Source organism: Helobdella robusta (genome assembly GCF_000326865.2).
Source record: "Helobdella robusta unplaced genomic scaffold HELROscaffold_12, whole genome shotgun sequence".
NCBI lineage: Eukaryota > Metazoa > Annelida > Clitellata > Rhynchobdellida > Glossiphoniidae > Helobdella > Helobdella robusta.
Window position 1 is genome coordinate 2543122 of NW_008703664.1, and position 27700 is coordinate 2570821.

Genomic DNA, 27700 nt, shown 5'->3' on the forward strand with positions numbered 1-27700 from the left:
TACGTTCTACAGATTTATTTGAGAGAGGGGAAAGATCTCGTGGTCAGGGACAGATGTGGTTCGTTTTCATTTTTGATTCAATTTTAAATTAAAAAAGATAAGAAAATAAACATCAATAACACGTCAGTCGGTGAATTGATAGTAGATTTCATCAATCTAGCTAAATTAATTGATATATAATATTTGATAATATTCATAATTTAATAAATTTATGCGCCAATTTGTTTTTGTCGCAAATTGTTTTATAATTACAGTAATCAAATTTATTCAACAAAATATTATCATTAATGAAATTAATAATGATCAAGCTGCATTAAAAAATGCTGATATATTCCGCCATCTAAAAACAATTTTTAACTTGCCTACTTAAACTGTTTAAAATGTTTTTTAAATTCATATCTGCAGCTTTTATTATAAAAAATTGTATGAATCGATTTTTAAGACGAATGTACCAAATATCTTTTTGAAAGTTAAATCACGAAACGGCGAATCCAATTTAAATTTATCTGCGCTCCAATTGCTCTAATCGCAAGTTGCATTTTTTTTTTACTGATCTTTTGTATAAATCAATTCTATGTTGTATCATGTCGTTTATATGTCACATGCTGGATGGGTAGGATGTGTTATTGCTACAAATTGGAGGATACTCATTCCTGCATGCATGTTAAGTATCGCACAAGACGTTATATACATTTTTAATATTGCACAAGATCCTGAATAGTTGTACAACCACATTATTGACATAGCCCCATATTTTTCAATGTACTTCATGCCAAACTAAAACCATCTACTGTTTTTTAATCTTTCTATCACTTCTCTTTATGAGAAAAAAACGTTGAAATGTTAACACTTGAAATGAAAATGAATTTTTATAAATGTTTATTCGTTAATATAATAGGAGTGTAGGAATGAATATTTTTCTATAAACATTACAACAATCTCATTTAAGCAATATTAAATGGGGAAAATGCTGCCACCTTGATGATACATTGTCAAAATGTTATTCAACAAAATATTATTCTTGGTTTTCACGCACTGTATTATCACGTAATTAAATTAGATGATCATCGAACGGTAACATACGTACCAACTCGCTCGTATTTCTTATTTGATACCATCGCGTTTGATGCATGTTTAGTTTGCTTGCTACCGCTTGAAATATAAAAAATTTGTGGATTTTTAAATATCATGACCTAATGATTTAAATACTGTTTGTTAAGTTATAAATAAATGTTTGTTTTTAAGAGCTTTTTTTCTATAATAACAAATCAACTTTTATTCGTTGTTGTTGTTGGTATAATATATTTAAAACTTACCTGACACTAATTGAAAGTGTTTGCGTGAGAAGTGCTATAAAAATTATTTGCATTAAACATTTTACTTTTAGTAACCATTTTCACAAATTGATTTATTGAAACTTTTATTCTCGAAAAATTTAAAAAAAGATTCTAAAAAGCAATATAATGCTCTGATCTATATTGCGTAACTAAATCGCATATGATTAGCGCAAGATAGCAGAAGTTAAAAAATATTTTCCGCAATAAGATAGGTTTTGTGCATTAATGTGCGCAATATCTTTGTACGCACGACATGCGCAATATCGTTGTGTGCGTTACATGCCTAATATCCAGCTCAAGAGCTCATTAGAGCTACACTGATTTGTATGCGTGTGCTGATTGCCTGGTCTTCGTCCTATACAACGTGCATTCTTTCATGACGTGAAATCAACGATGCATCCTTTGTCAGTGGTTTCTGGACAACCGTCCACTTTTTGATGCATTAACACCACCAACAACAACACAACTATAACAACAATTAAGATTAAGAAGAACAAATTTAAACCTTTCCAATAAAAAAAATTTAGATGTTAATCTGTAAGAAATAAATTATGACTCATATTTTATAAAATTATGTGTACAAATTTTTATCAACGGAATGTAATAATTGACCAAATTTGACTGTTGTAATTTTAAAACATAATCGTATTTTACGCATTTACCTGAGTCGTTATTGAATGGCCAAATATTCACACGAGCAATAAATCTTAAAAAATTTTTCATAACAAGAAATTATGGGATTCTGAAAAAATTGAGCGTAACTTTCGACTGCAATGAGGAAATGTTTCAACATGTGTGATGAGTGAAAAACTTTCAAAACATTCAATATTTTTTTCTTATTAATACATGCAAAATAAATTTAAATACAACAACCTTGAGTTTTTTTTCTATCTAAGCCATTTCACATAAAGCTGCATGTTGCATCACAGTCTCATCAATTTTTTAATCATCAACACCACTCAAACTCAATCAGCTGTTAAATGACACATTGATACTTAGGCACGAGCGATCCGTACGTTAAGTTCAAGTACACGTCGAAAACAGTCTACAAGAGCAAGGTGGTCGAGAGGAACCTCAACCCAACATGGAACGAGAGGCTGTCTCTGCGACTGAGGGACCTAGTCACTCCGATCCTGGTCCAGGTCTACGATCGGGATGTTGGGATGGTCACTGATGATTACATGGGAGAGGCCATCATCGAACCTAACAGTCTCAACGTCGACCAGTTAGTCGGATCATTGAATTGATAAAATTGTTTTTATGTCCTTTTATTGATGATGTAATGATAACTAAACTATAAACGTTTCATTAATTAACTTTTAAAAAACTACATAAAAATGTAACATAAAATAGTATAAAGACAAAAAAAGTAAATTAAAGAAAATTTTAAATGGACAAATAACTTGTTGATTATTAAATAATCAAGCGCACATCATCACGTTGCAAACACTCATGATTATAAACAACGATTACATTAAAAAATCTGTTTGAACCTACTTCTAAACCCGATGTCTACACTTGAGACAATGGTTTCAAGAATAGCCACAGTCTGCATGGTTTTATTCAAAGACAGTTCGCATAATGATGAATTTATAGCAATAAACTTTTTTTCATGCTTTCCATATGTTTTCCCTACTAATATGTATCAAAAAATAGAAAAATGATTCCAAGTTTTTATCACAGCCGCCAGAGAGTGTCTTTCTAAGCCTCTCCCTACAACAGTCGCTGCTGCGTTCCATAATTATCCATCGTGTTCTATCTGAGTGACTGGTTAATTAATAATAATGCATTGAACTCAAGCTAACTTATTGCACATAGCTTCCAACTTACGATTAAGACAAAGATCGCATATATATGAATGAATGAGTGAATGATTAATGTAATAAATGTAATTGTTGCAGTGTTCTGATTATCAAATCATCAATACGAACAACAACAACAACGAGCACACCTGTTGGTTGTAGAGCTTTAATTGATCGACCAACTAATCGATTTCGGTCGCTGTTGATTGTTGCAATGCTCCGCTCGATCTTGTTCTTATTAATTTTCAAAAAGTTGATGAATATTTTAATGAATGAATGAATAAATAAATAAATGAATAAATGAATGAATGAGTGAATTAATGAATGAATGAATCAGTGAATTAATTAATTAATAAACAAACAAACAACATACATGAACTACAGCAAACAAAAATTGCGACTCCAAGCAAAGTTGATTTTATATTAACCAAAAATTTGAAATAAATACATTTTTTCATATTTTTTTTAAAGTTTTATTATAAATACACATCATTCGTACATAGATATACGATAAGTTGTCTATACATTACGTCCTTCAAATGCTAATGAATGGCTGATGGAAAAACAGGTCGATGTTCGAAATGAATCCACCTGAGATCTTGTTTTTACCCGTGGGAACTAGGCACATAACCAACACAGTGAATGAATGAGCGGATGGATGAAATTGAAAAAATCTTCAAACAAGGATACATCATAATACCTGGTTGACTCGTTTGTTTATTCTACAGTTGATCATTGCAACTGCCCCATTTATGACTTGCTTACCTGAATACTGCAAAGTGATGATCGATTCAGAAGCAGACAACAAAGTTTACATCAGGTGCATCGAAATTCGATCACGTTAAGCCGATTCTCTTCGAACCTCACAGGCTTCCAGTTTGTCATCGAATTCATTTTCAGACTGCGCTCTTCGTATACAAATGCATCAATAGAATGACTACGAAATATATATAAGCGGCAGAGTTGTTTGAACTTTTACTAGACTTATAATTTTTGTGATTTTTTATGTCATCATATTTTTTGTTTCAATCGGCTAACACAAAATTTTACGTTCATTCTAGTTTAGCGCTTTTGAAACTAGTAACAAATATTTGTTATAATAACAACCACAATAGGCTAAGTTGATAATGTTGGCAGCCTCTAACTGCTTCAAATTATGCAACAATTATTCAAATTAATCATAGCTTCGGCCAATTTACATTTTTTACCTCATTTTGTTTCAATGAAATTTACATTTGGTAGAAAATTGTTGAAATATCAACCGTGGAAAAGGACCAAGGCGAATAAGTGCAGCGAACCTTCGTAAATATAACCAACAACGTTGAATCAGTCGAGGGCAGCACTTGTAAACACGCGCAGCAGGCATCCATGTAAATAAATAAATTAATAAATATCGTACTTAAATACATACGCATATATAATTATGAATGATTTTATTATTTTGGACATTTATATGGAGCTTTTTATAACAATACTTTGAAAACAGTTAAACATATTAGATTATATATATGTAAGGCAATAAAACGGCAGTGCAATGATCACTAGTCGAAGTTAGAAAATAGGCAACGCGTAGTTGTGCGTGGTTGGTTGTCGTGATTGTAGGTTGTTGGATGGTTTGTTGCTGTGATTGTAGGTTGTTGTTGGTTGGTTGGTTGTTGTGATTGATTTGTTGCTTGCGTATAGTTGTTGATGCTCCACACAGCTGTTTGTTGTTAAAAATGGTTCACTGAATGTAAGCTGTTTATAATTAGTTAGAAATTTTGGGTTGTTGTTGGTTTTTATGTTTTGCTTTTCAGTGTGGATGGTTGTTGTTGTTTAATAAGTGAAGTAGAAGCGGATGTCGTTAATTAGCTTGATGTACGTTGACTATGGTACGATGATAATGTCTTCATGTTGTAGACTTTCTTAATTGTTGCCGTTATTGTATTTGATGGTAAGTTTGCTTTGTTCTGACCGGTCATACAGTTATTAAATTTAAATGTCATTTGATTAATGAATATTTTCATATTTTTCATTAAAAAACAATTTTTAAAATAAAATTTTGTTCTCAATCACGAACTGCAAAAAACCGTTATATTTAAAAAGATTATTTTTACGTCACTGCACCAGCCACACAACAAACGTTGGATGCCTATGTTGGTGTCTGTTTGAAACCACCCCCCTCGTGAACGTAGAAGTGCAGTAGATCTGCTTGCTGCTCTCCTTTTCCAAGTTCAAGTTGATTGATAGTTAATAAATGGCGGATTAACAAACAATGTGGCAAAAATGTTTTCAATTTTATAATGATTTTTTTAAATGATAGATTAACTTTTTGGTTACACGACTTCGATATCTTCAGTTTGACTTTGACGGAAACTGCTAATAAATTTGAGATGATTTTAGCTGTTAATATGTATTTTTCAAATGTGGCTTTCAATGTTGTTTTTAAAGCATCTTCATGATCATCCTGCAAAAATATTAAACCAAGCCCAGCACAATAAATTCATTCATCCACGTTCAATTCTCACCTAGAGTTTTTCCTGTCAAGAAATAACAGCTAATCAAATTACATGATAAAATTTGTTGTGTAAATAATTATTTAAATATCAAAAGTTGTGATATTAGATTTACAAAATATCCTTAGATCTCTCTAAAGTAGCATTTTTCAATTTAATAGCTATAATGTCGATATTTTTGCGGTTTTAGTGAAAAATGTAGAAAAATAAATTGGTAATTTTCAGAATAAGGAAACTTGTAAACTAATTTTTAACGTAATTTGATAAAAATTTGACAAATTCTTATTCTTTGTATTATTATTAATTTAATTTGAGAAATCTTCGCGAAGATGGATTTATTAAGAATGACATATTGTTGAGAAAAGAAGTAACTGGAGTGAACTTTAGTTAGTTGCTAGAAAATTAGTTGTAAGTAAGTAAGCTTGTTGAAAGTTTTGTTCGATGTGTTTGTTGAATCATTGAATTACTTTTTGTTGATTCGTCCATCTTCCCGCCAGACTGCAGACTAACACAAGCTGCCGTTGAAAACGGATGCACGTGTTTCCTTTCATAAATAAATGATGTTCCTTACCCTTTGCTTACTTCATAACATTTAACAAATAATTTATATTTTTTTTTATATAAAAAGATATTTTTTGGTATAAATTTTTTTTTCTCATATTAGTTTTATTCTTTTTTTAGTTTTGTTAAAGACTTTTATAAATTAAATATGAACAAGTTCAATAGCATTCAATTTTTTACATAACTTTTAAGTATTATTTTCAATTGGGAAAATAATAATGATTATAGATATTAAAAAATAATGTTCTCACCAGCTGTTGAACGCTCAATAATGAGGGAATTTATGCGGGAATGTTTTGCTCGCGGAAGATTTATTAGGCTTGCCTCATTCCTCTCACATAAACACAAAAATGTTATTTAGTTCTTCGCTAAGAAATGGATCATTTATCAATTTTATGAGTGTCGCATCCATAAGAACGTTTTGCAAATAGCCTGAAACTGTTGCTAATGAGACGAGATTTAACTTATTTTGAAATATTGTATACTGTATCATCATATTAATTTTTTTATTTCTTTGAATTTTTCTTAGAAGATGATCCCCTTTGCAAAAACATTCTTCTCGATTTCAAAAAACGTCTACAACAAAAAGAACGTTTTTGTTTAAAAAGATATGTTTGAAGATAAGAATAAAACTTTATTTATGCAAAAATTTTTAAAAGAAGTTTTCTTAAACAGTTTTGCCACATTTGTTTTTTGTTTGATTGACTTCATTGACCGTGCGACGCGATGGTATAGCGGTAAAGTGCCTGACAATGCTGTTGCATTGCCCGGATTCGTTTGCAGCCGTATCTCCACTAATCACATGCAATTTGGGTTGTGCGTCGTTGTTTCACTGTATTTGTTACTGATGCCCTTGAAAAATATAGAAAAGCAGGTTATTTTAAAAAAAATTACATTTGCGAAATATTCACGTTATAGGTGTAACGTAATCTTTATATATTTCTCACTATGACAAACAGTTGCATGGCCATTTCATTCTTTACAATAAACATTTTCCATCAATTTTGTCTCTTAAAATAAAAAAATTTTGTTTAGGGTTCAACAGACACGACTTACGTAGGATACGACATTGCCATTCATTTACATCAAAACAATCATGCATTTTACATTTTTTGCTCTCTTTTTCTTTCTCTCTCTCTCTCTCTCTCTCTCTTTCTATACACATATATGTGATATATACGTTAATAAATTATGATAATACAGGCTGCAGTTATAGTACCGCACATATGCATAATAACTAAACATGTTACCTTATAGATATCATGTAAAGTAAGGTTAGGTGGGTGGCTTATGAAGTGCAAACACTTCACGAACACTTTGTTTGTTTAACTTGGTAAGGAAACAACAACTCAAAAGATTCATCGAATAAGTTAGTTGTTGCAGAAAACAATAAATGTGTATGTCGAAAAAATATCTAGATGAATTTTTAAGATTTTTCAAAACTTGGATGGCGTGTTTAGCTTAGTGGTTAAAGTGGCTTGTGATGCGTCCTTTAGCACGTATTCATGTACGATGTCTGTATCCTCTGGTCATAGGAATATTGTATAGGAATACAGAACTTCAACTTATTTTTAAAATTGTTTCTCAAATGTAAGAAAATATTCTAACACACACACGCAGGCACACACACACAAATATATATATATATATATATATATATATATATATATATATATATATATATATATATATATATATATATAAAGGAAGATTGTTTGTGGAATGAATTGAAATAAAATATCAGAAACCAAGACTTTAATTTCTTATTTAGGATAAAAATTATTCCAGTCTGTCTTTTATTTTAGTATTTTCGAGAGTAATTTTATCGAAATTTTATAATTTTTTTATAAATAACTATAAATTAATTTGATGTACATTTGAAAAAATACAAATTTACTTTATATTTATTTCGTCCGTTTAATTGTTAATTTATTCACTCAGTTCACTCCTAAGCGGTTCATATATCTGCAACTTCGCAACTTCGCAGCCGCATATACCTGCGCTCAGCCACAAACGCAATTTTCACGACCAAAGCCACAACCATCTGTAGTTAAACCACATGTCTTTCACATGTCTTCCACTAATAAATAACGCAATTTCTACAACCACCTGCAGTTACACCACATGTCTTCCACCAACAAATTACTACAACTGAATTTCAGCAACTTTTAAAAGTTGTCATTGTAAATAAACATATTACAAATTAATTGCAATTGTTGGTAAAAATTCTTCAAAAATATTACGTGAACTTTCAAAGTTTTTTCCGTTCTTAACCAGGTTTTCAATTATTTTTCAACTTCTCGTCTGCGCGGTGAATGCTTTAGAATTGGAGCTGCTTCACTCAACTGGTGATTCAGTTGTTAGTTGAGGCTTGATGGTACCTTCATGTTGTGAATTGCGAGTTGAGTTTTTGACTAGCAATAGCAACAATCTTGTTTTATATTATAAAAAAGTTACCAACAACTTTTGCAGATTAAAAATAAAGAGGTAGTTGTCTAAAATTGCAACAGAATTTTTATATGTGCATATTATGACATGAGTACATCTGGTTATAACAGAGTTGTTAAACGTTACAAAATTTCTTGGCAGCAAACTTGTAAATTTTAAATTTGATGTTTCTGTTTTTCTGTCTTGTTTTTTTGTACTTTGCACTTTGCTTTTTTTCGAACAAATGTGTGCTGTTTATTGTTTTTTAGATGGGCTGTAAAATGGGCTGCGAATTTACATGTCGAGATTTTGAACTTCATTTTGATTTCATTTTGAACTTGAATTTGATTTTAGTCATGATAGAATTTTTAATAGATTTAGTAATTTTATTCTTTCATATCATCATCATCGTCGTCATCATCATCATCATCATCATCATCACTACCATCATCTTCATCATTATCATCACCACCACCATCATTATCACCATCATACCGTCATCATCATCCATCATCATACATCATCACCACTAACATCGTCATCATCATCATTACCTGCATCGTTGACGTGAAATCATAGGAAGAACCACTTCAATCGTTTTTTTGCTCTAAAAATGATAAACCAAACGTGAAAGGCTCTCAATAGCACCAAAAATATTAATAAACCACAGTTAATAAATTGTTTTTTTCTGTCATAAACAAAATTTCCAAGAAATAAAATTCATTTGAAACAGGGAGACGGAGATGAATTTGATGCTGACGGATGGAAAGAAGAACAAGAAGTTCAAGTACATGGGTTACTTGCTGCTGCAGTGCAAACTCACTTTCGGAATACGCAACCTGTTTGATGTAACAAATTTTTCAAACTCTTCATTAATTCACTAAAAGACAAATTTTAATGTTAACTAGTGCATCATTCTTTAATAAGGTTAGCCCGTCTGGCGTCAGTTTTCGCAGGCGCACGAATGGTTTCATCTTTGATATTTCGCTCGAACCATTTTCTCATTGAATCCACCTTAAACGTTTAAATGAGGTTCTGTAAGAACAAATAGATTTTAAAAATTAGAATTGAGTGTAAATATCAATTTTCATACGCCATCAAGTTCGTATTTTTGATGGGTGAGCTGGAGTCAGTGCGTCGGAGTGGGATGAAAAGAATCCCAATCCGACTCCAGCCAAAATCTCCGACTGCTGCTAAACTCCGGTTGGAATAACACAACTTCTTCTTTAAAAGTTATTAAAAGTTATTATAAATTTGTTATTTTGCTCTGTTCACCGAAACACAAAATAAAAATATCGTTGAACAGATTTTTTTGAAGTAGTCAAAAATGTTTTTGATCGAAACGTCGAAAGCACTGGTTCGTTGAATTGTACAACTCCAACGTGACGAACAGATAAATACAAGCAGCAGTTTATCAGGCGGAGAAAATTCTTACGATAAAAAATTCTCCATGAAATGTTGTTTTTTATTCTGGTCATGATTTTGAGTTTCACTGAGAGCAAAAGCAAAATGATATATTTTGGTTTAACGGACAGGATAAAAAATTTTTTACTGTCTGACTTTTTATTATTTATTATCTTGTTATTTGTGAGCATCTTCACTTAATTATTCACGTTGAAATGTGCATGCTTAGGCAAAACCACTTACTGTTGAATCCGCACAAACATTTTATGAAATAAAAAAAACATTTAGAAAGAAATGTACAAATAAATGAAGCAAAAAAACTAAAGAGAAATTTTTTCAGAGATGCGCAAGAACGGACACGCAAAACATGACATGTCCACGTATGTATGCACCCCCCCTAACAAACCAAAAATTAATTCCCTCTAAATCACTGCAACCATCAACCACGTAAATTAAAATAAGCGACTGACAACGGGACAAAAAGATGAACAACACTCGTACACGCACCGCAGAATAAACTTCTTTCGAATGCGAGAAGCAACAGCAGCAGCAGCGTTGCCAGGTCGTTTTTCTTGGGAGACCACCAGAGGAAGAAGAAGAAGAAGCAGAAAATTAAAGGCTCGGTGAACATCGTGCTCGTGGAAGGCAGGCAGCTGATAGCCATGGATGACAATGGGTTCTCCGATCCATACGTCAAATTTCAACTTGGGAACGAAAAGTTCAAAAGTAAGGTCGGTATGCCTTACAAATTTTTTCATTTAATAACTTCACAGTCATTTCAAAGTAATAATAATAGACAAGTCAAAACAAACGCGTGAATGGACATACGAGGCGTTACTTTTAACGGTTGCTGAACGATTTTTTGCCTTCTAGCAATACCACTCATTTAATGTAAGCCCAAATAGAAGATGTGCTTCCATGCATAAGAACGCTCACAAACAGATTGGGTATACGAGCGTACGTACAAACAAATTTGCATGCGCACAATGAAATTTTGTACAAGACTGTCAGCTCTGTATTCTCGTATCTGAAATAAAATAGCTATTGGGTTGGGAATTAACAATTTGTTGTTGCCCGGTTAGTGGTTAGATTGGAGAAATAATTTATTCTCTACTGTGGACCAAATCGTATTAAGAACATTAACCAAATTGTGTTGCGTGCATATCAAAATAGCATGGAACTTTTTTCTCTTATTGAAATTTCAGAAAAAAGTGTAGACGGAACATTTTGTTTCAATTGAAATTTGGCTTTTAAAACTGCAAACATTGCAACGCTGCATCTCCCGCAGTTGGCGGCTCACATGAACTTCATTTTGAGTGCAATTGTAATATCTGATCATATTCATGAGAATATTTATTTTTATTTCATCCATCTAGTCATTACTAGTTTCCATTTAATAAGCTGTTACACGAACTATGTAATTAATTATATGACCGTTTGAAGTAAAAGTTAAATATAAAGATATTAATTAAATATAATTTTTTTAAATCAGTTCAATTTCAACTTGACCAACAGTGTAAATTGAAAACATTGAATCCAAAATGGGTAGAAACGTTCGACATTGATTGGCTGGAATCCGACCAATCATATCTTGATATTAATGTTTACGATCATGACGTGGGAGGAAAAGATGATGTCCTCGGAAGGTTACTTGCATTGATGTCGTCATCGCTCCACACCATTCTACATCACTCTACATCACTCTACATCATTCTACATCACTCTACATCATTCTACATAACTCTACATCACTCTACAGCACTCTACATCATTCTACATCACTCTACATCATTCCACATCATCCTTATTCACGATCAACAAACACATGCAACCATTTCAAATTATTTTTTCTCAGCAAATCTCATTTTACTTCAAGTCATTATTTGGTGTGGCATGCGATGAACTTGTCGTTTGTTATTGATGTTTTACCGTTTAAATAAAAATATCATTGACTCATTTATTTGAAATAATAATTGTTTTTTTAAATTTTTATTCAAAAAATATTTATTACATATTTAGCAAAGCTGTCATGGCAATATATGTTTTAAAATTATTTAATTGTATTTTGACATTCGTAATATATTAACTTCGATCAACGAACGGTATTCGTTGCTAGTGGCAAATTATTTCTAAATGTTGCCTATTTTTGTCTATTAGTTGTCTATTTTTGTCTATTTGTCGTCTATTCGTTGCCTATTCGTTATCTATTTATTGTATATTTGATGGTGATGAGAAAATGATTGATGGTGATGGCTTTGAAGGCTTCCCTCGTACGTGCTTATTTTTACGTGCTGGTCTCGTATTAAAATTGACGCAATTTTCATAAATTTATATTATGCTAAAACCGTTGATTTGTTGTTATGTACTTCTCGATAAATGGACGATGTATAATTACGAAACTTTAAAAATAAATTCATTTTTTCACACTACCACAATGGAATGATTTAATTTTGATATCTTTTAAAAAATCAAACCGACCAACCAGGGCTAAGTTGGATCTGACGTCATACGAGCCCAACAGAACCCACAATTTAAAAGTGGACCTCGAAGACGGGGGTGGTTACCTCATACTACTGCTGACCATCTGTCCATTTGATAGGAATGATGATGAGGTAGACAGCGTGCAGCAGCAGCAGAAGGTTGGTGCGAGATGTGAGGCAGATGACAACGAGTCTGGTCAGTTCGCGAAGATCATCGACTGTCGTGATTTCTCCAGAAAGGCTCTTGAGGAGAGATATGTAGGTTTATTTGTTTTCGCTAATTTATTTTCACAATTTTGTTAATTTATTCCTCTATTTGTGCTAATTTATTTCATCCAGGATGTTATATTGTGATATGTTGTTTTATAATGGCTGTGAATTGTTGTTCTTATGTACCTTCCTGGTGATGAAGTTTTTAATTTTTGTCTTGTTGTTAATTATTAATGAAACATTGAGTGAAAACAATTTATTTTGTTTAACAATATGTTAGTTGTTAATATTTTTTATTCGTTGCGAGATTTTTATTTTATTATATTTGTTTGAGGTTTAGATAGATTATGTTGAGAATCATTAAAGTGCTTGGTTAGTTGGTGCTTTGAAATTGCGGCTGTTCCAGTTTGAGTTCCTCAAATAATCATCTCATAAAAAATTTTCTTAATTCTTTCTCCCGCTAATTTTTTTTCTGATTGTTTTTATAATTTTCAAACATTGAACAACCACAAAGGCTGAAACATTTTATTCAAGTTTTCACCGCTAGGCAACAAAACTAATTTGCAAAGATAAATTATACAAGATGTTCAAATAATACGTTTGCAAATTATTAAATGCACCACAAACAACTTATTGAGTACAAAGGTGATGAAATATATTTTAAATTTTAATATGATAATAAAGTGTTTCACCAGTTTGGACATTCGTTCACAAATAATTTGTAACTTGCTTTCAAAAATTGACACGATTGTTCTTCTTCTTGAAAAATGTCTTTAAAATGATTATCTAGAAAATTAACAATTGCACATTTTTTACTCATTTATTTTATATTATTGAAACATTGTTCAAAATTAATAAGCATAGAACACACATTTTTGTTCCGCAAGCAATGGAGAAATGTAATAAAGGACTTGCAAACACGTTCGTACGTCCATGTAGAGACCAGATGAATTTTCTGCTTCCACGACGATTATTTCCATGAAAGTTGTTAGCAGGAAAATTCAGCGCTTTTGCAGACTCTGCCGAATATTACCCGCGGTGCTGAATGTGGCGTGTATGGAAAATTATCTTCGTTTTCATGCGATTCTTTTTAGTTCATTTTGTGGTGCTGGTTGACACGGGTGACCCCTGACCTGGTTCAAATTCTTAGTGAATTTTAACGGAATCTTTCTAAGGAGTTTAGTGTTGATATGTTTGTAGAATGGTTTTCTAGATTGAGACCGGTCAACCTGAGATGCATGAGATGATGGACTCCTACCAGCTTAATCACCTTCCACTTTCCGAACAGGTGATCTGCAAAATGTGACGTATAATAAATAAATTGTTATTAGACATATGCAGCAAAAAAGTAATGTTGATAAACAATGCCGATAAATATCAATTAAACAATTTAAAGTTATTAATTTTGAAATAACACACAAGAGCAAAAACATTGTATACGCATCAATCAGACTGCATGCTATTAAAGGCTCTCCTTACTTTTGCTTGCAAGAGTACCGACGCGAGGTTCATACAAGGGAACGTTTCTACAGTACACGTGTATCGCCATACCTTTACATGTTCACCTGGCCAGCCTTGAAACTTTCATACCTGTATCATTAACAATTTTTGTAGTTAACTAACTTTGTAGCATTCATTTACGTTGCATATCTCTCTATGCTTTCATTTATTGTTTGTTGTTCTCTTCTGTATGCTGTCAACTATTGTTGCATGCTGCTGATTGCTGCTTGTTATTATTCGTTACTCGTTCATGCTTGTTTTACGCAAGCCAGACTGTCACCTTTGTAGAATTCACGTAAAACGAAAAGTGATAGATAGTTCAATAATTACACCTGCATTAAATCAACTCTTACCTGTGATTATGTATTTACCTGAAGGGACAAACCGTTCACCTGAGAAATACCTGAATTAATTAATTGTTTTGAAATATTCGTCCGTACATGTTGTTACACCTCAAAATCTCATCATTGTTATTATAAATACGGCATGCGCACCTTCGATAATAAGCAGCACGTGTGTGCCTTCTTTGAACAGGTAGACACTAATACAGGTAACTCACTTGTCAATTCTACTTGAATTTTTGCAACTTTCTTTTCGATTGCAGGTAACAAAGACTCTTTTTAACTGTTTTAATACAAATGTACAAGTGGCATTAACATTTAAATATTCATTACACTTAACTACTAAAAGATAATTTTAAATCATAAAAAATTTAAAAAACAAAACCATAAACTATTACAATAGGTTAATGATGATTATATTATAGCAAATCTGGGCGCAAACTCTCACAGACACTCTCACGTACACACAAACACGTCAATAAAACACATACACGCAAACATGTTCACGAAAGTACATACACAACACACATGTGTATTTTGACGAGCATATGAACATAGAGACACGGAGACAGACAGACACGTGCAAAGTTGATTGCACCTGATTGACTGATCGATTTCTATATTTAGTATCTTTTACCTGATTTTCAACGTCATTATAGATGGGCGAATGAAAACACAATTACATTAAGTTTTTTAAAAGTAAATAGTTTTTACTAATATTTAATTTTTGAAAAAGTTTTTTAATCAAATTTTTATTTCATGATACTTGCTTCTAGCTCGCTACCAGCAAATATTGCAGTCTTGAGTTATTTTAAATTTAGTATTATAAATAATTGAGGAAAAAAAGATAAAATACATAAAATTTCATTGAAATAATACGGAAGTAACATATAACAAGTCGTTAACTCGAAACATGAAACCAACTGCTCAAAAATAAAAAAGTGAAAAATTGTTCGTCACAAGAATTAATCGATAGTTGAAATATATAACCTACAACAGTTCAAAAATGAAACGGCAGATTATGTAAAAAAATTGTTAACAACTTAGAAGGAAAAGTCAAACAAACAGTCCATCCTATAAATCGAACTATAAATCATGTTGCGGGGATTGACGAAAAAATATTCAAAACAATTTATTTTCAAAAAATGTTTTGCAATTTTGGAAAACAGAAAAGTTATAAATGTTAGGCAAACGCCTAATAACTGAATGTTCTCGTACACTCACACACAAACACACACACACACACTAATACAAACATACAAACATACACACAAACACACACAAACGGATGATTCATTGCCTCTTGGACGGATGATTATGTGCTTTTCAATATTTTTCATCGCTGGCAAGCACCTTGGAGTTGAACAGTTTGTTTTGTTTTTTTTTTTAACAAAAAGTTAACTCTGAGACGTTGCTGGTTAAATGAACAACACACACAATGCTCACAACACTCACAAACAAATAATAAAGTTCATTTTCCCAGATGCTAAATACTTCAGGCAGGCTATGTTAACGTGGTTTGCCATCACAAACGCAATCAGTCGCAAACATTTACCAAGAACTCTTGAAAACTAATTAAACAACAATTTGTTGGCACGCACAGCAAAGATTTAAACTATTGTACATAAATAAACTGAGGCCAAAAATCTGAGATGGTTCTTTAAGCACTTGCATTACTTGTCATTAAATTTTCAGCTGAAATAAACAATCATATCAAACAAGAAAAGTGTCGATTTTTAACATTAAAAATAATTCTTTAGTGCAGTTAGAACCAGAGATGAGATTAAAAGTTATTTCAGCCTTTACGTATTCTATTTAATATTTACAGATGATCGAAACAAAATTTCGTTATTCTATTTTATGAAAAAGATCATTATTTGACCAGTTGATTTTATGCCATTCCAGAACGTTACATTTGCTTTTTATTTGATTTTTTAATGTTAACAGAGTTTCAAATTTTCAAGTTTAAAAACTGTACACTATTTGTCTGCATTGCATTTGCAATGCTTAGATTTCTCAAATTCATTAAAGTCCATTCTTGTCCATTCAAGTCCTTTCAATACTGTTTAATTCAATTTAAGATCACAGACATCGGTCACCATTTTGCGTTTTAATTTTAAATGAAACACTCGCATGATCAGTCCAATCCAATCAACCCGTCGAAACAGAATTCTGATTTACATTCAATGAAAAAACATCGACAAATTTGTTCATAGCTTAGAATTTAAAAAGTGGAAGTATATATTCAGGAAATTTTCATTTGATTTTCCTTTATTGTGGTCTTTAATTAAAAATATTTATTGATTTTTCGCTAATAATTTTTTCTCGCTAAACTCTTTTTACTATATTGACTATTACGTGAAATTGTAACATAGATGCTACAGTTATTCATGATCAAAAAAGTGATGATGATAATAATGACAATAGTAATAGTAGTGGTAATAAACAACAACAATAATAATAATTATTAATATAATTAATATTATTAGCATAATTATTATTATAACAAAAATAATAATAAATGTTAACGCTATGTTAATAAGAAATGTTAATAAATGTTTTTAAAGAATAAAAAAAGTTAACATTGAAATTCTCATCATCCAATGAACAGAGCATATACAGATCCTTCCAAGATATTAGTGATGTCGGCCACCTCGTACTAACGAGTTAGTAACTTTTAATTTTTCAATTTGAAAATATTTTTCAATCATGTAATTTTTTTTCACTAGTAAACCATTTTGTTATTTGAAATACTAAAACGAAAAAACACCAGCATGAAGAGGATTTTGTGATGGTTTCATATTTTAATGTTTGACTATTAGAATCAAGTTTAGAAATTCGTAAGTTGTAAGTTTCGTAACCATAAAAAAATATGCATTTTATTTACTAAATTACTACTCTTATTGCTGCTATTACTACTATTACTAAGACGACTATTACCACTACTACTGCTATTCTACTACCAATGTTACTATTACTACTACTACTACTATGCCTACTACTAACTACTACTACTGCTACTACTACTATTAGTACTACTATTACTACTACTACTACTACTTTCTACTACTAATACTACTTTCACTTTAAATTAAAAATTTAGATAACAACCATCTTTTTACATATATTTGCAAGTGTGGGCTAAAATGTATCGTCTGTTGATTGCTTCAATATTTCAGTTTTTGTAAATTTTGGCACCTCCAGAATGGCAAATGTTTGTTTTTTCGTTTAAAAAGATTTTTTCTGAAATGAAAAAATTATATATAACTTTTTTTCACCAATATAACAGAATAATCTGCATCACCCAATTTTGTGTTTTTAAAAATGATCGTCATATTAGATACCATTTTGGTATTTTAACTAATTTTAAGTCAATTACTTTATCTTCAACATTAAAAGTAATTATTTTTGTTCATGTACAAATAAAAAAACTCCGATAGAACGATTCTTTGGTGTTATAGACAAAATTTCTCTGTCTTCCTTTTAGTTCTATTTGCTTGTTTATAAGTCCACTACTACTCTGCTGAAACTAGCTTTCATACTTGCAATAAAGGTTTTCAAATATTTCTTCTAACCATTTATATCGCTAAAAATCCAAAAAACCATGTACTTAATTTTTCTTTTTCATGGCCTTTCATAAAAATTTACTAGTAAAAAATATTAATTTATTACTTTTGCCAAATGAGCTGTGTTGATGGTTTTTAAAAATTTCTCCACCTATCTATCTTTATTTCATCCACACATACATAAATCATCCATTCATTTATCTATTCATCTATCCATCAACCATCCATATTTATCCATCCATCAACCCATCTATTCATCCATCTACACATCCATCCATCAACCATTCACCAATCCATCTATCTATCCACTCCTCTATCCATCCATCAGTTTATCTATCCATCCACCCATCTAACCATCCATCCAGCTTTTTATCTATTCGTTTATCTCTCTTTTTTCAACCTTTCATTCTTTAACCCATTCATTCAACCATCTTCATCCATCCATCCATTCATTCATCCATAGTACATCAAGCGCGAGGACTGGCAGCAGCAGATATTGGCGGGAAGAGTGATCCATTCTGCGTGGTGGAACTTGTGAACACTCGTCTGCAAACGCACACAGATTTCAAAACACTCAATCCCAAATGGGGAAAAGAGTTTTATATGTGCGTATGTGATCATCTGTGTGTGTGTTTGTGTGTGTGTGTATGTGAGTGTGTGTGTGTAAAAATTATTTTGATCTTTGTTATCTCTTGCGCGGTTCAGTGTCTTTAAGTGAATATGCATTAATACTATCTTATTATACATATAATTTCTATCAGATTTTATGCGGTTGTGTTGGCAAATTTAATGTCAGTCTATAGAATGTAAGAGGCAAAGTACCGGATTTGGTTTTTAATTTTGAAAATATAAAATAAAATAATGGTCAGCCTTTTGAGTTGTTGAAAATGTTGAGTTAAAATCAAGTTATTATTAATAGTTTGAATAGTTTCATAAAAATAATTATTCCATTCCCTCTTTAGTCAGGTAACCGACATCCACTCCGTGTTGGAGATCACAGTGCTGGACTACGATAAGAACAAGAAGTCAGAATTCCTAGGGAAAGTTGCCATTCCATTGTTGAGGGTTTGTTACTGTGCTCGGATGTTTTTTTTTGTTATCTCACAAAGTTAATTTTACCAAGTGTTTCATCACTTTATTTAAAAATGAAGGATATTTCATAATGCCTGACCTACATTGTATTTAATTGCACTTGGTATGCCTTTCATTTGTTTGTGTGACATTCGCGTGTTTAATTTACGACGTTCGTTTATGAAGGCTCGATGGGTATTTGCTAGCTGTTTATGATAACGTAAACATATAACTAATAAAACATTTTGTGGTCGAAAAATCATTACATTGTTACGACTTGTACAAAAACTTGAAACCTAATTTACATGGTTATGTAAATTTTCAAATTCATAATATAAATAAGTAAATAATAAGTATTTATAAATAATATAAATAATATAAATATAATACAAAATGAAAATGAGGTAAATAAAATTTCACATCGCAACGGTCTGCAGATAGAGAACGACAGACGGAAGTGGTACGCGTTGAAAGACAAGAAACTCCAACAACCGTCGAAAGGTTCCATCGAAATCCAGGGCACCCTCTATTACAACCACGTTCGTATGCTGGCTGGCCTCTCTTTCCATTTCTCTCTTAGTTGTTACGGTGTCTCCCTGCATACGTGTCGTGCAAGATTGTTTTCTTGTTTGTGTTTTTATGAGGCTCGCTCGCCCATGTTTGTGTTGCTGCGCGTGTTTTTATTTACTCTTCGCTATTTGATGCGTCTGTTTTATGTTTGTTTTTTTGTTTTATGTTTTTTTTTGTTTAATTTGAGTACCTTTAATTTTTTGGATGTTCACAATTGTGTTTCTTTGTATCTACCCCTGCTAACTCACTCTTCGTATTGAATTTTGTTTTTTGAATTTTGTTTCACACAGTTAAAGCATTTTCTGTCTTTTTTATTAATTATTTTATTATTTTATTTTAAAACAAACTAGTTTTTGTTAAAAGTAGATTTTTAATTTGAGTTTCATCATAAACCTTAAAGTAATAACTTAATTAGATATGTAATTGAGAAAGAACTTCGAAACAGGTGAAGGCAGTCTACCGCACGATGCACCCAAGGGAAGACAAGATAATCCTGCCCGACGCCACTTTCAAATTAACGGTGACTTAAATTGCTTACAACTCATTTCAATATATCAATCAAACAAATTAACTTTAGGACGTTTTAATTTCAAAGAACCAAACAACTCAGCTTGATTCATCGTTCCCCATTTTAAAGCACATATTCATTATTTCAGAAAAATTGTAAAATTTCACATTTTTCAAACAATTTTTTCAACTGCAGAGGTGTTTTTCAGCAATTTTTGTTATAAATGATTGGATTCTTGTTAGTTAACAAATAAGACGAGAATAACAATGATTTAGTTGACAATGTTTCTGCTAGCCTGTAATACTGCCGGTTTTGCAAAATAGTAATTAATGCATTAAAGAAAAAAAATATCAAAAACACTGAGAACGATTAAAGATAACAACACATTTATCGAATTGTTGCCATTTTTTTATTTCGCTCCTAAAAAATAAAAAAGGAAAAGTCAACATAGCAGTTGATGCTTCTGTTTCATATCTGATTACACTTCTCACAGACGATGAAAACTAACATCGACCGCGTCTTCAAACTGGTCGAAGGTTTCGTCTCCTTCACCAACTTCATCAACTCCTGTTTTAACTGGGACAATCCACTCAGGAGTCTACTTGCTTTCATTGTCAGTCAGTCTGTGTGTGCGTGTGTGTGCGTGGTGTGTGTGTGTATGTGTGGTATGCGCGTGTGTGTTTGTGTGTGTGTGTGTGTGTGTGCATACTGCATTTGCGTATGTATGTGGCGTTTATTTATTTATTTTTGTGGTTTTTTGGTCAAGGTTTAAACAAATTGGTTTCATTTGAAGCCTTGTTTTTATATGCACTGTGTTGATGTTTTTTTTTTAATTTCGGTGTTCAATATTTTATGTTAGTTTTTATTTAGCTTTGATGAAATTGTTGAAGTGTTCTGTTGTAACGAAATGTTGTCACACCCGTTGAAAATATGTTTGGGTTTCTATTCCTTCTCGAGTGATATACCTCTTGACGCTTTTATAAGCGACAATTACACAAAATTTTTAAATGATTAAGTGACATTCTGAAAGCTCTCACAAATTATTAAGTGCAGTACAATTAAAAAGTTATTGCAAAAAAAACATGAAATGTGCATGCAAAATGAACATCAGCTTCTTCGGCTACCTAAGGCTCCATCCACAAAAATCCAACTGATTGCCTTGGAGATAGGAATAATGCTTCGTTTACAAACAACGCAAGCGATAAATAACAGTCCTGATCAAATTAACATTGACTGGATGAAGTTTTTAGAATGTTGCCAAAAATGATATTTTAAATCTCGGAAAGAAGACAAATTCTTCAAGACCTCTGCTCAACAGTGTTAGCGTAACACCAACCGTCTGATTTTTTCACGCGTTTCATGCTGTTTTTAGTCTTAAAAGGTTGAAATATCAATTTAAAATGTTTATTTTTTGGTACGCTATTAAAACAAAGCAAAAATAAAAAAACGAAAAATTGTTCACTTGCATCAATAAAAATTTTCTAATATTTTATTTTTTGTTTAATGATTTTTTAATTTTCTTCACACAATGACATCCCTGTACCGATGAATCTTTTATTGTCGTTGAAGTTAGTTTCCGTTGTCATGTTGGATGTTGCTCAAATACGAAGCAATAACATTTACCAGCAGCGGATGATAAGCAAACAACAATTTCTGTCATCTCTGTTTGCCTCTTTTTACAATCACAGTCAACATCTTGGCTCTTGATACCATCATCATCATCGTTATTATTCGTCCACACTAAAATGTTCTTTCAATGTCAAGTTGTTGTCGTACGTTGAAAATTTTCACGTGACGTCATACTGACAGCTGTCATGGTTGACAATATTTTTCTATCAGCAATAATATTCTCATACAAAGTTTTACATCATGGCATTTTTATTCAGTGCAAACAATAAATATTTTCGTCATCATTTTTGGCATGGTTTTTGTTGTATTCGAATTTATTATTATTATTAGTTTTATTTTTTTAAATCAGTCTTTTTTTAATTTTGCCAAAAAATGTGTTCCAACGTTATAACATTGAGTGTTTTATTGAGAAATAAATTAAAGACCAGCGATGATGATTGATGTACGTGTAGTTTATGATGCACGTTGCTGTGAGTGTATGGTGTTGCGTGTTGATGTTGTTCCTTATGATGGTTACATGTTGATGTTGTTGTTTATGTTGGTTGCATGTTGATGATGTTGTTTATGTTGGTTGCATGTTGATGTTGGTGGTCGTGTTGGTTGCATGTTGATGATGCTGCCTAGACTGGCTGTACGTTAATTTATGCGTCGTATGATGATTGCACGCTGATAAAAGACTCAATGTTGGTCGCATGTCAATTGATCTAGGTCTTCATGTTGATCGTGTGGAACATTGAACTGTACATGGTGCCGATCTCCCTCCTTCTCATCCTCCTCAAAAACTTCCTCTTCCTCCAGTTCAGCGGCGAGTACTTCAAGGAACAGATTCCCCAAGTAATGGTTACAGTTGTTGTTTGCAGTTGATAGTTAATTTGAACTCGGTTATAAATTCTAAATAACATTTTAAATTGAAATTGTGGTGACATTTAAACACGCTGACGATGAATCTTTTTTAAATAACGTTTTCAATCTTTTTTCAGAGAATTTGTTAATTTAATTAATTGGATATTAATAAAAAACAGTAAATATATATATTTCAAACGAAAGGAATATGTTGAACAAGAGAAAAAAGAAGCCGAATCAAGCAATAAGGTTGGAAGTATGTTGATCAACAAACATTCAATCAATAAAAATTGTTTCTGTTTTTATGATTGATTCAAAGGTAGTTAATAATTGTTGAGAGAATTAACATGTTGAACCAATTTTTTCAATTTATTAAATTTTTATTATTGCATTAAAACTATTTGAAATGTGTCATTATTGTGTACAATTTTGTCCGTTACGTACCTCAAAAAATACATTCAATTCTAACATGCTTGTTTGACAATAGAAGGGTTTATCTGCAGGCCTGTCATGCGGTCCAACCTACCCCGTTCATGGGGCATGTTGCCACAAACATCCAAACATCAGCGCACGTTGAACCAATGTTTATTAACTCCCGTTGCTAAGCAATTTTATTGCTATAGTGAAATAATTTCAAATCTAAAAATTTATTAATTAACATTAACCACAACAGCCAAAGTGGCCACTGACCACGTTCTTGCGAAACAATAGCACCAACTTGCTTCATACCTTTCTGAGCAGCAGTTCTGCACGGATGATGACCCGTAGTAAATAATTCCTGTTTTATCGATGTTATAGATAGCCTCCAAACTTGTAACGTTCAGAAACTGCTGACAAGTTTTCAAAAAATGCGGACACATAGATCTATTGAAGCTTAACGCCCGAGCAATAGATGTCGCCTCAGGTTCTCTTACTGAGAGCTGTTCATAAATCCAGAAAACCAATCAGCCTCAGCATTTCATCTACCTTCCAATTGCTCCGAATAATTTTGCCATTCCTGATTCCAAATTGGTATGCCAACGCTCAGACTTCTCTTGGATTCAAACCATAGTAGGTATATAACGCGACAGCTTTATAGATGTATTCTTCAAACAAACATTTTCCATTATTGTAACCAGCAGTAAATTCTGACAACGCAAAATTCTGAGCATTGTTGAATTTTTAACAATATCTAAGCAATAAAGCATGATCGATATTGTATTGCGGTCAGCAGAACGGACTCAGTTTCACCATCTAGGGCCTCTCTCACAGCAACCAGCATGTAATAGTTAGTAACATTACACCACCGTGCCACCTAGCGTGTTAGAATCTGCTTCAAAAACAAGCCCAATTTTAGATTTTCAACTTACAAAAATACAGTTCAACGCGCCCCAACAACAGTGATCCTAGTATTTCAACAGTAGCCCCATTGAACATGATACTGAGGCGTGAGATGAAGTACGAACTGTTTTACTGGATCAAAACGCCACATGAATATTCATCGTAAAAATATTTACTTTTTGGCACTTGTATTTTATGTCAACGACTCAGAATTACTCGAAAACGGCAAAATCACATGCAAGACATTTACTTGACAGTTCGCAAATACTGACATGGCATGTTAACTCAACTAGTTCAGTTGACAGTAATAGTTTGAATTAAGAAATGCCAACCGATGTTTTTTTTTATAAATAAGCAAATTTACCTACCTCGTTCAACATGACGTTCAAATTTTACCCTGGGTGAAATTATGCAAAACCGGAACACTATAAGAACTGTCTTGTTATTTTAAAACAACGAAAGATAAATAAGATTTCATTCAACACAAAATTATTACACAATATCCTACTTCGAAATTGTACTAATTAATTTTCCATATAACAAAATTGTCTGGCAATATGAAAAACAAATATTGCCGTGCAGCCTTTTCTATTTTAGCCTATATATAAATGAAAGAAAAAGCTAACGGTTAACTAAATTGAAACCCTATAGTTTTGTCTTGAGTATGTTTATTAATTACTATTTCATTTATATATTTATTAATTGGAAAATGCGTTTGAATTAAAAATAGCATATCTAGAGTTTTAAATATATATCCCAGTAAATAAGCAAGAAATATTCCAAAGTCTGACTTTGGAATATTTCTTCACGAAAGTTGAATTGATCAACAAAATATAAATAATTCATCTTCCACTTTATTTATTTGAAAAAAAGAGGCGCACAGATACAGCCTGTGCTGATGACTGTGCTGAAACGCCGAAGAAACGCTCAAAAACAACAACAACAATATATTAACGATTTGTCATTACCACTGACTCGCCACGAGATCTCCAAAATGGAACGATTAGATTGAAATTCGTTACACACCTTTTGGAAAGTAGAAACTTACTAAGAACGGATTTTACTCTGAACCTATCTGACAAAAATTATTTCACACAATAAAAAGCCTTATTAGTAAAATATCTATTTACTGTAACATCCACAAATTATTTTTACTCCACAGGATGACAAAAAATCTCAATCGCTTCGTGAGAGGCTGCAGAACATTCAGGACGTGTGCTTGCAGGTGCAGGAGACCATGGACGCCGTGGCCTCTCTCGGAGAACGAATACAAAAGTTTGTTTTTCCTCGTTAGGTGGTGTATATAATTTAACTTTAAAGACTTTTGTCTGTTTCATTCAGCGTTTGTTTTATTGAGCAGCTCTTCTCTCAACACATTCCATCATTAATTGATTGCCTGTTTAATATAAATCGTATGCAACTGCAGTTTCATTCAGGACAAACTTGTACGTGCAAAATGTTTCTGTAATGCTCTGTACCTCTCCCAGTGCATAAAGTGTATATAGTTATACATTTTGCTTATAAAGTCGAATTTGTTTAAACCATTTTCCAGTTCAAGATACGGTATCGTAAGTTTAGCAAAATCGGTTTACAGTTGAGCTACAAATATACATACCCAGCAAACTATAAAAATTAATACTTACAAACGGAAAGAATTTTTAATAACAATTTAAATTAATCTTATTTCATACCGTGCAGTGCATTCTTGTGGAAAGTTCCGTGGCTTTCGACGCTTGGAATAATTTGTTTGTGCGTGGCAACGTGCGTCTTCTACTGCCTGTCGCTGAGGGTCCTGCTGATGATCTGGGGGGTGATGAGGTTCAGCAGGAGGTGGAGGGTGGGCCAGAAAGTACCAAACAACGAACTCCTCGACTTCCTATCGCGCCTGCCTTCCAATAAAGAACTGGTGAGGCTATTGTTTTTCTTTTATTCCAAATATTTCACCATTACGTTTATTGCATATTTCATGCGTCATTCAGAAAAAAACATTTGAAAAATAAAGGAAAATTTATTTTCATTATAATGATTCACATCAGTTTAAAACATTAAAAATCAAATCAATGAAAAGATGCCAACGTTATAAGCTCATAGCCGCAAAGCTGTACAACACGCAGACGAATGAATATCTTTTTCAGACAAATTACCAAATTTTTAACTAAGGAGCCCTCCACGTCAGTTGCTCTGATCTCATTAATCTAGAGCAGCAGCAGCAGTTAATCACGGAGTATTTATAATTAATTCACTTGTCTCAGCAACTTCACTGCATATTTTATTTATTAATTGCACTTGTTTTTTTACATAGCAGTTTTTTAACTACAGTAAGAACACATTTTCTATATTAAAATTATTTATATATTTAAAAAAATTATTCAGTAAAAGTTAAAAAGTGCGTAGCTAGTGAATGTGTGATATTCATATAGCAAGCAGTGTGCACTCCGCTACATCATTCACACGCCACTCCATTCTTAGAGTGGACATCACACATGTTAATACATACAATAACTTCTTCATCATTGCAGCTGGAACAGAGAGAAATCTTGAACAAATTTTCAACAAGTGCTACTACTAACGATTATGATTTCCCAGTAACATCTGCAAACACAGCAGCAACAACATGATGTATGCAAGCCATTTTTTTCGACACATTCTATTTTTTTTTTAATTTTTTTCAATATACATCAATGTATATTTTTAACTGTCCTTATAGCTAAATAGTTTTAAGTTTTTGCATGTCTTTGCATCCCAACTTATATATATATATATATATATATATATATATATATATATATATATATATATATATATATATATATATTATATGTCATAGACATATATTTTTCAAGATGTCTTCAAAATCGTTAATAATTAAAATTTATTTTTTAAAATTAATGTATGCAATACTAATATAATAACGTACTAATTGACAGAAAAAGTTTTAATCTTTTAATGATGAAGTATGTAAATGGTTCACTCCAAAGATGAAACATTGATATGTGTGAACATGTTCACGTTGGTTCATATTCACTTTGGTTCATTCGTTGGTTCACCTCGACGTTGGTTCACTTGTATGTAAACCTTTCAAACGTGTTAACATTATTTCAGTGTATAAGTTGTTTAATTGTTTGCAACGCACGTCTCACAGCTGGCTGGCTGGTCGTGTGGATGGGATGTGATGATTGGTGTGTCTGTGTATTTCATTTCTGTTGTCATTATCATCTAGCTATTATTATCTTCTTGGTAGTTCTTATCAACATTTTACATTACAAATCTAGCAATTATGCTGAGAATAGATATTTTAATAATTTAAATTTTAACCATTTGTCAGAAAAATCAAAAAAAAATGTGGTTTTTCAACGTTAATGAAAATAAAACTGCTTTTGAAAGTTTTTGAAAAAGCGCTGAAGATATTTAAAAAAATGAAAACGCTAAAATGAGATGAAAACACGTCTGCCTGAATGTTTGTTGTTTGATCCGTGCGCGCGCGCGCGCGTGTGTGTGTGTGTGTGGTATGTGTGTATGTGTGTATGTCAGTCGTTCATTGTAAACATTCTCAACTTGAACATAGTTGCATTGCCCGCTACGATTGTATGGTATATGCAGCTGTGCTGTCTTTAACTGATCTACTAACAAATCTAA

At 32.0% G+C, this 27700-nt stretch overlaps 1 protein-coding gene across 1 annotated transcript; it reads left to right on the forward strand.

The window, feature by feature from the left end:
• HELRODRAFT_97320 (hypothetical protein) lies at positions 1-27388 on the forward strand. Its single transcript, XM_009013627.1, has 18 exons — positions 1-58; positions 2337-2562; positions 9356-9470; positions 10539-10757; positions 11542-11672; positions 12512-12665; positions 17136-17223; positions 18587-18728; positions 19086-19188; positions 19632-19733; positions 20210-20284; positions 20766-20885; positions 22610-22741; positions 22967-22993; positions 25227-25339; positions 25763-25970; positions 26584-26813; positions 26862-27388. Exons 2-17 carry the CDS (start codon positions 2501-2503, stop codon positions 26680-26682), a joined length of 1890 nt encoding a protein of 629 aa, XP_009011875.1. The 5' UTR covers positions 1-58; positions 2337-2500; the 3' UTR covers positions 26683-26813; positions 26862-27388.
• Positions 27389-27700: the final 312 nt, after the last annotated feature.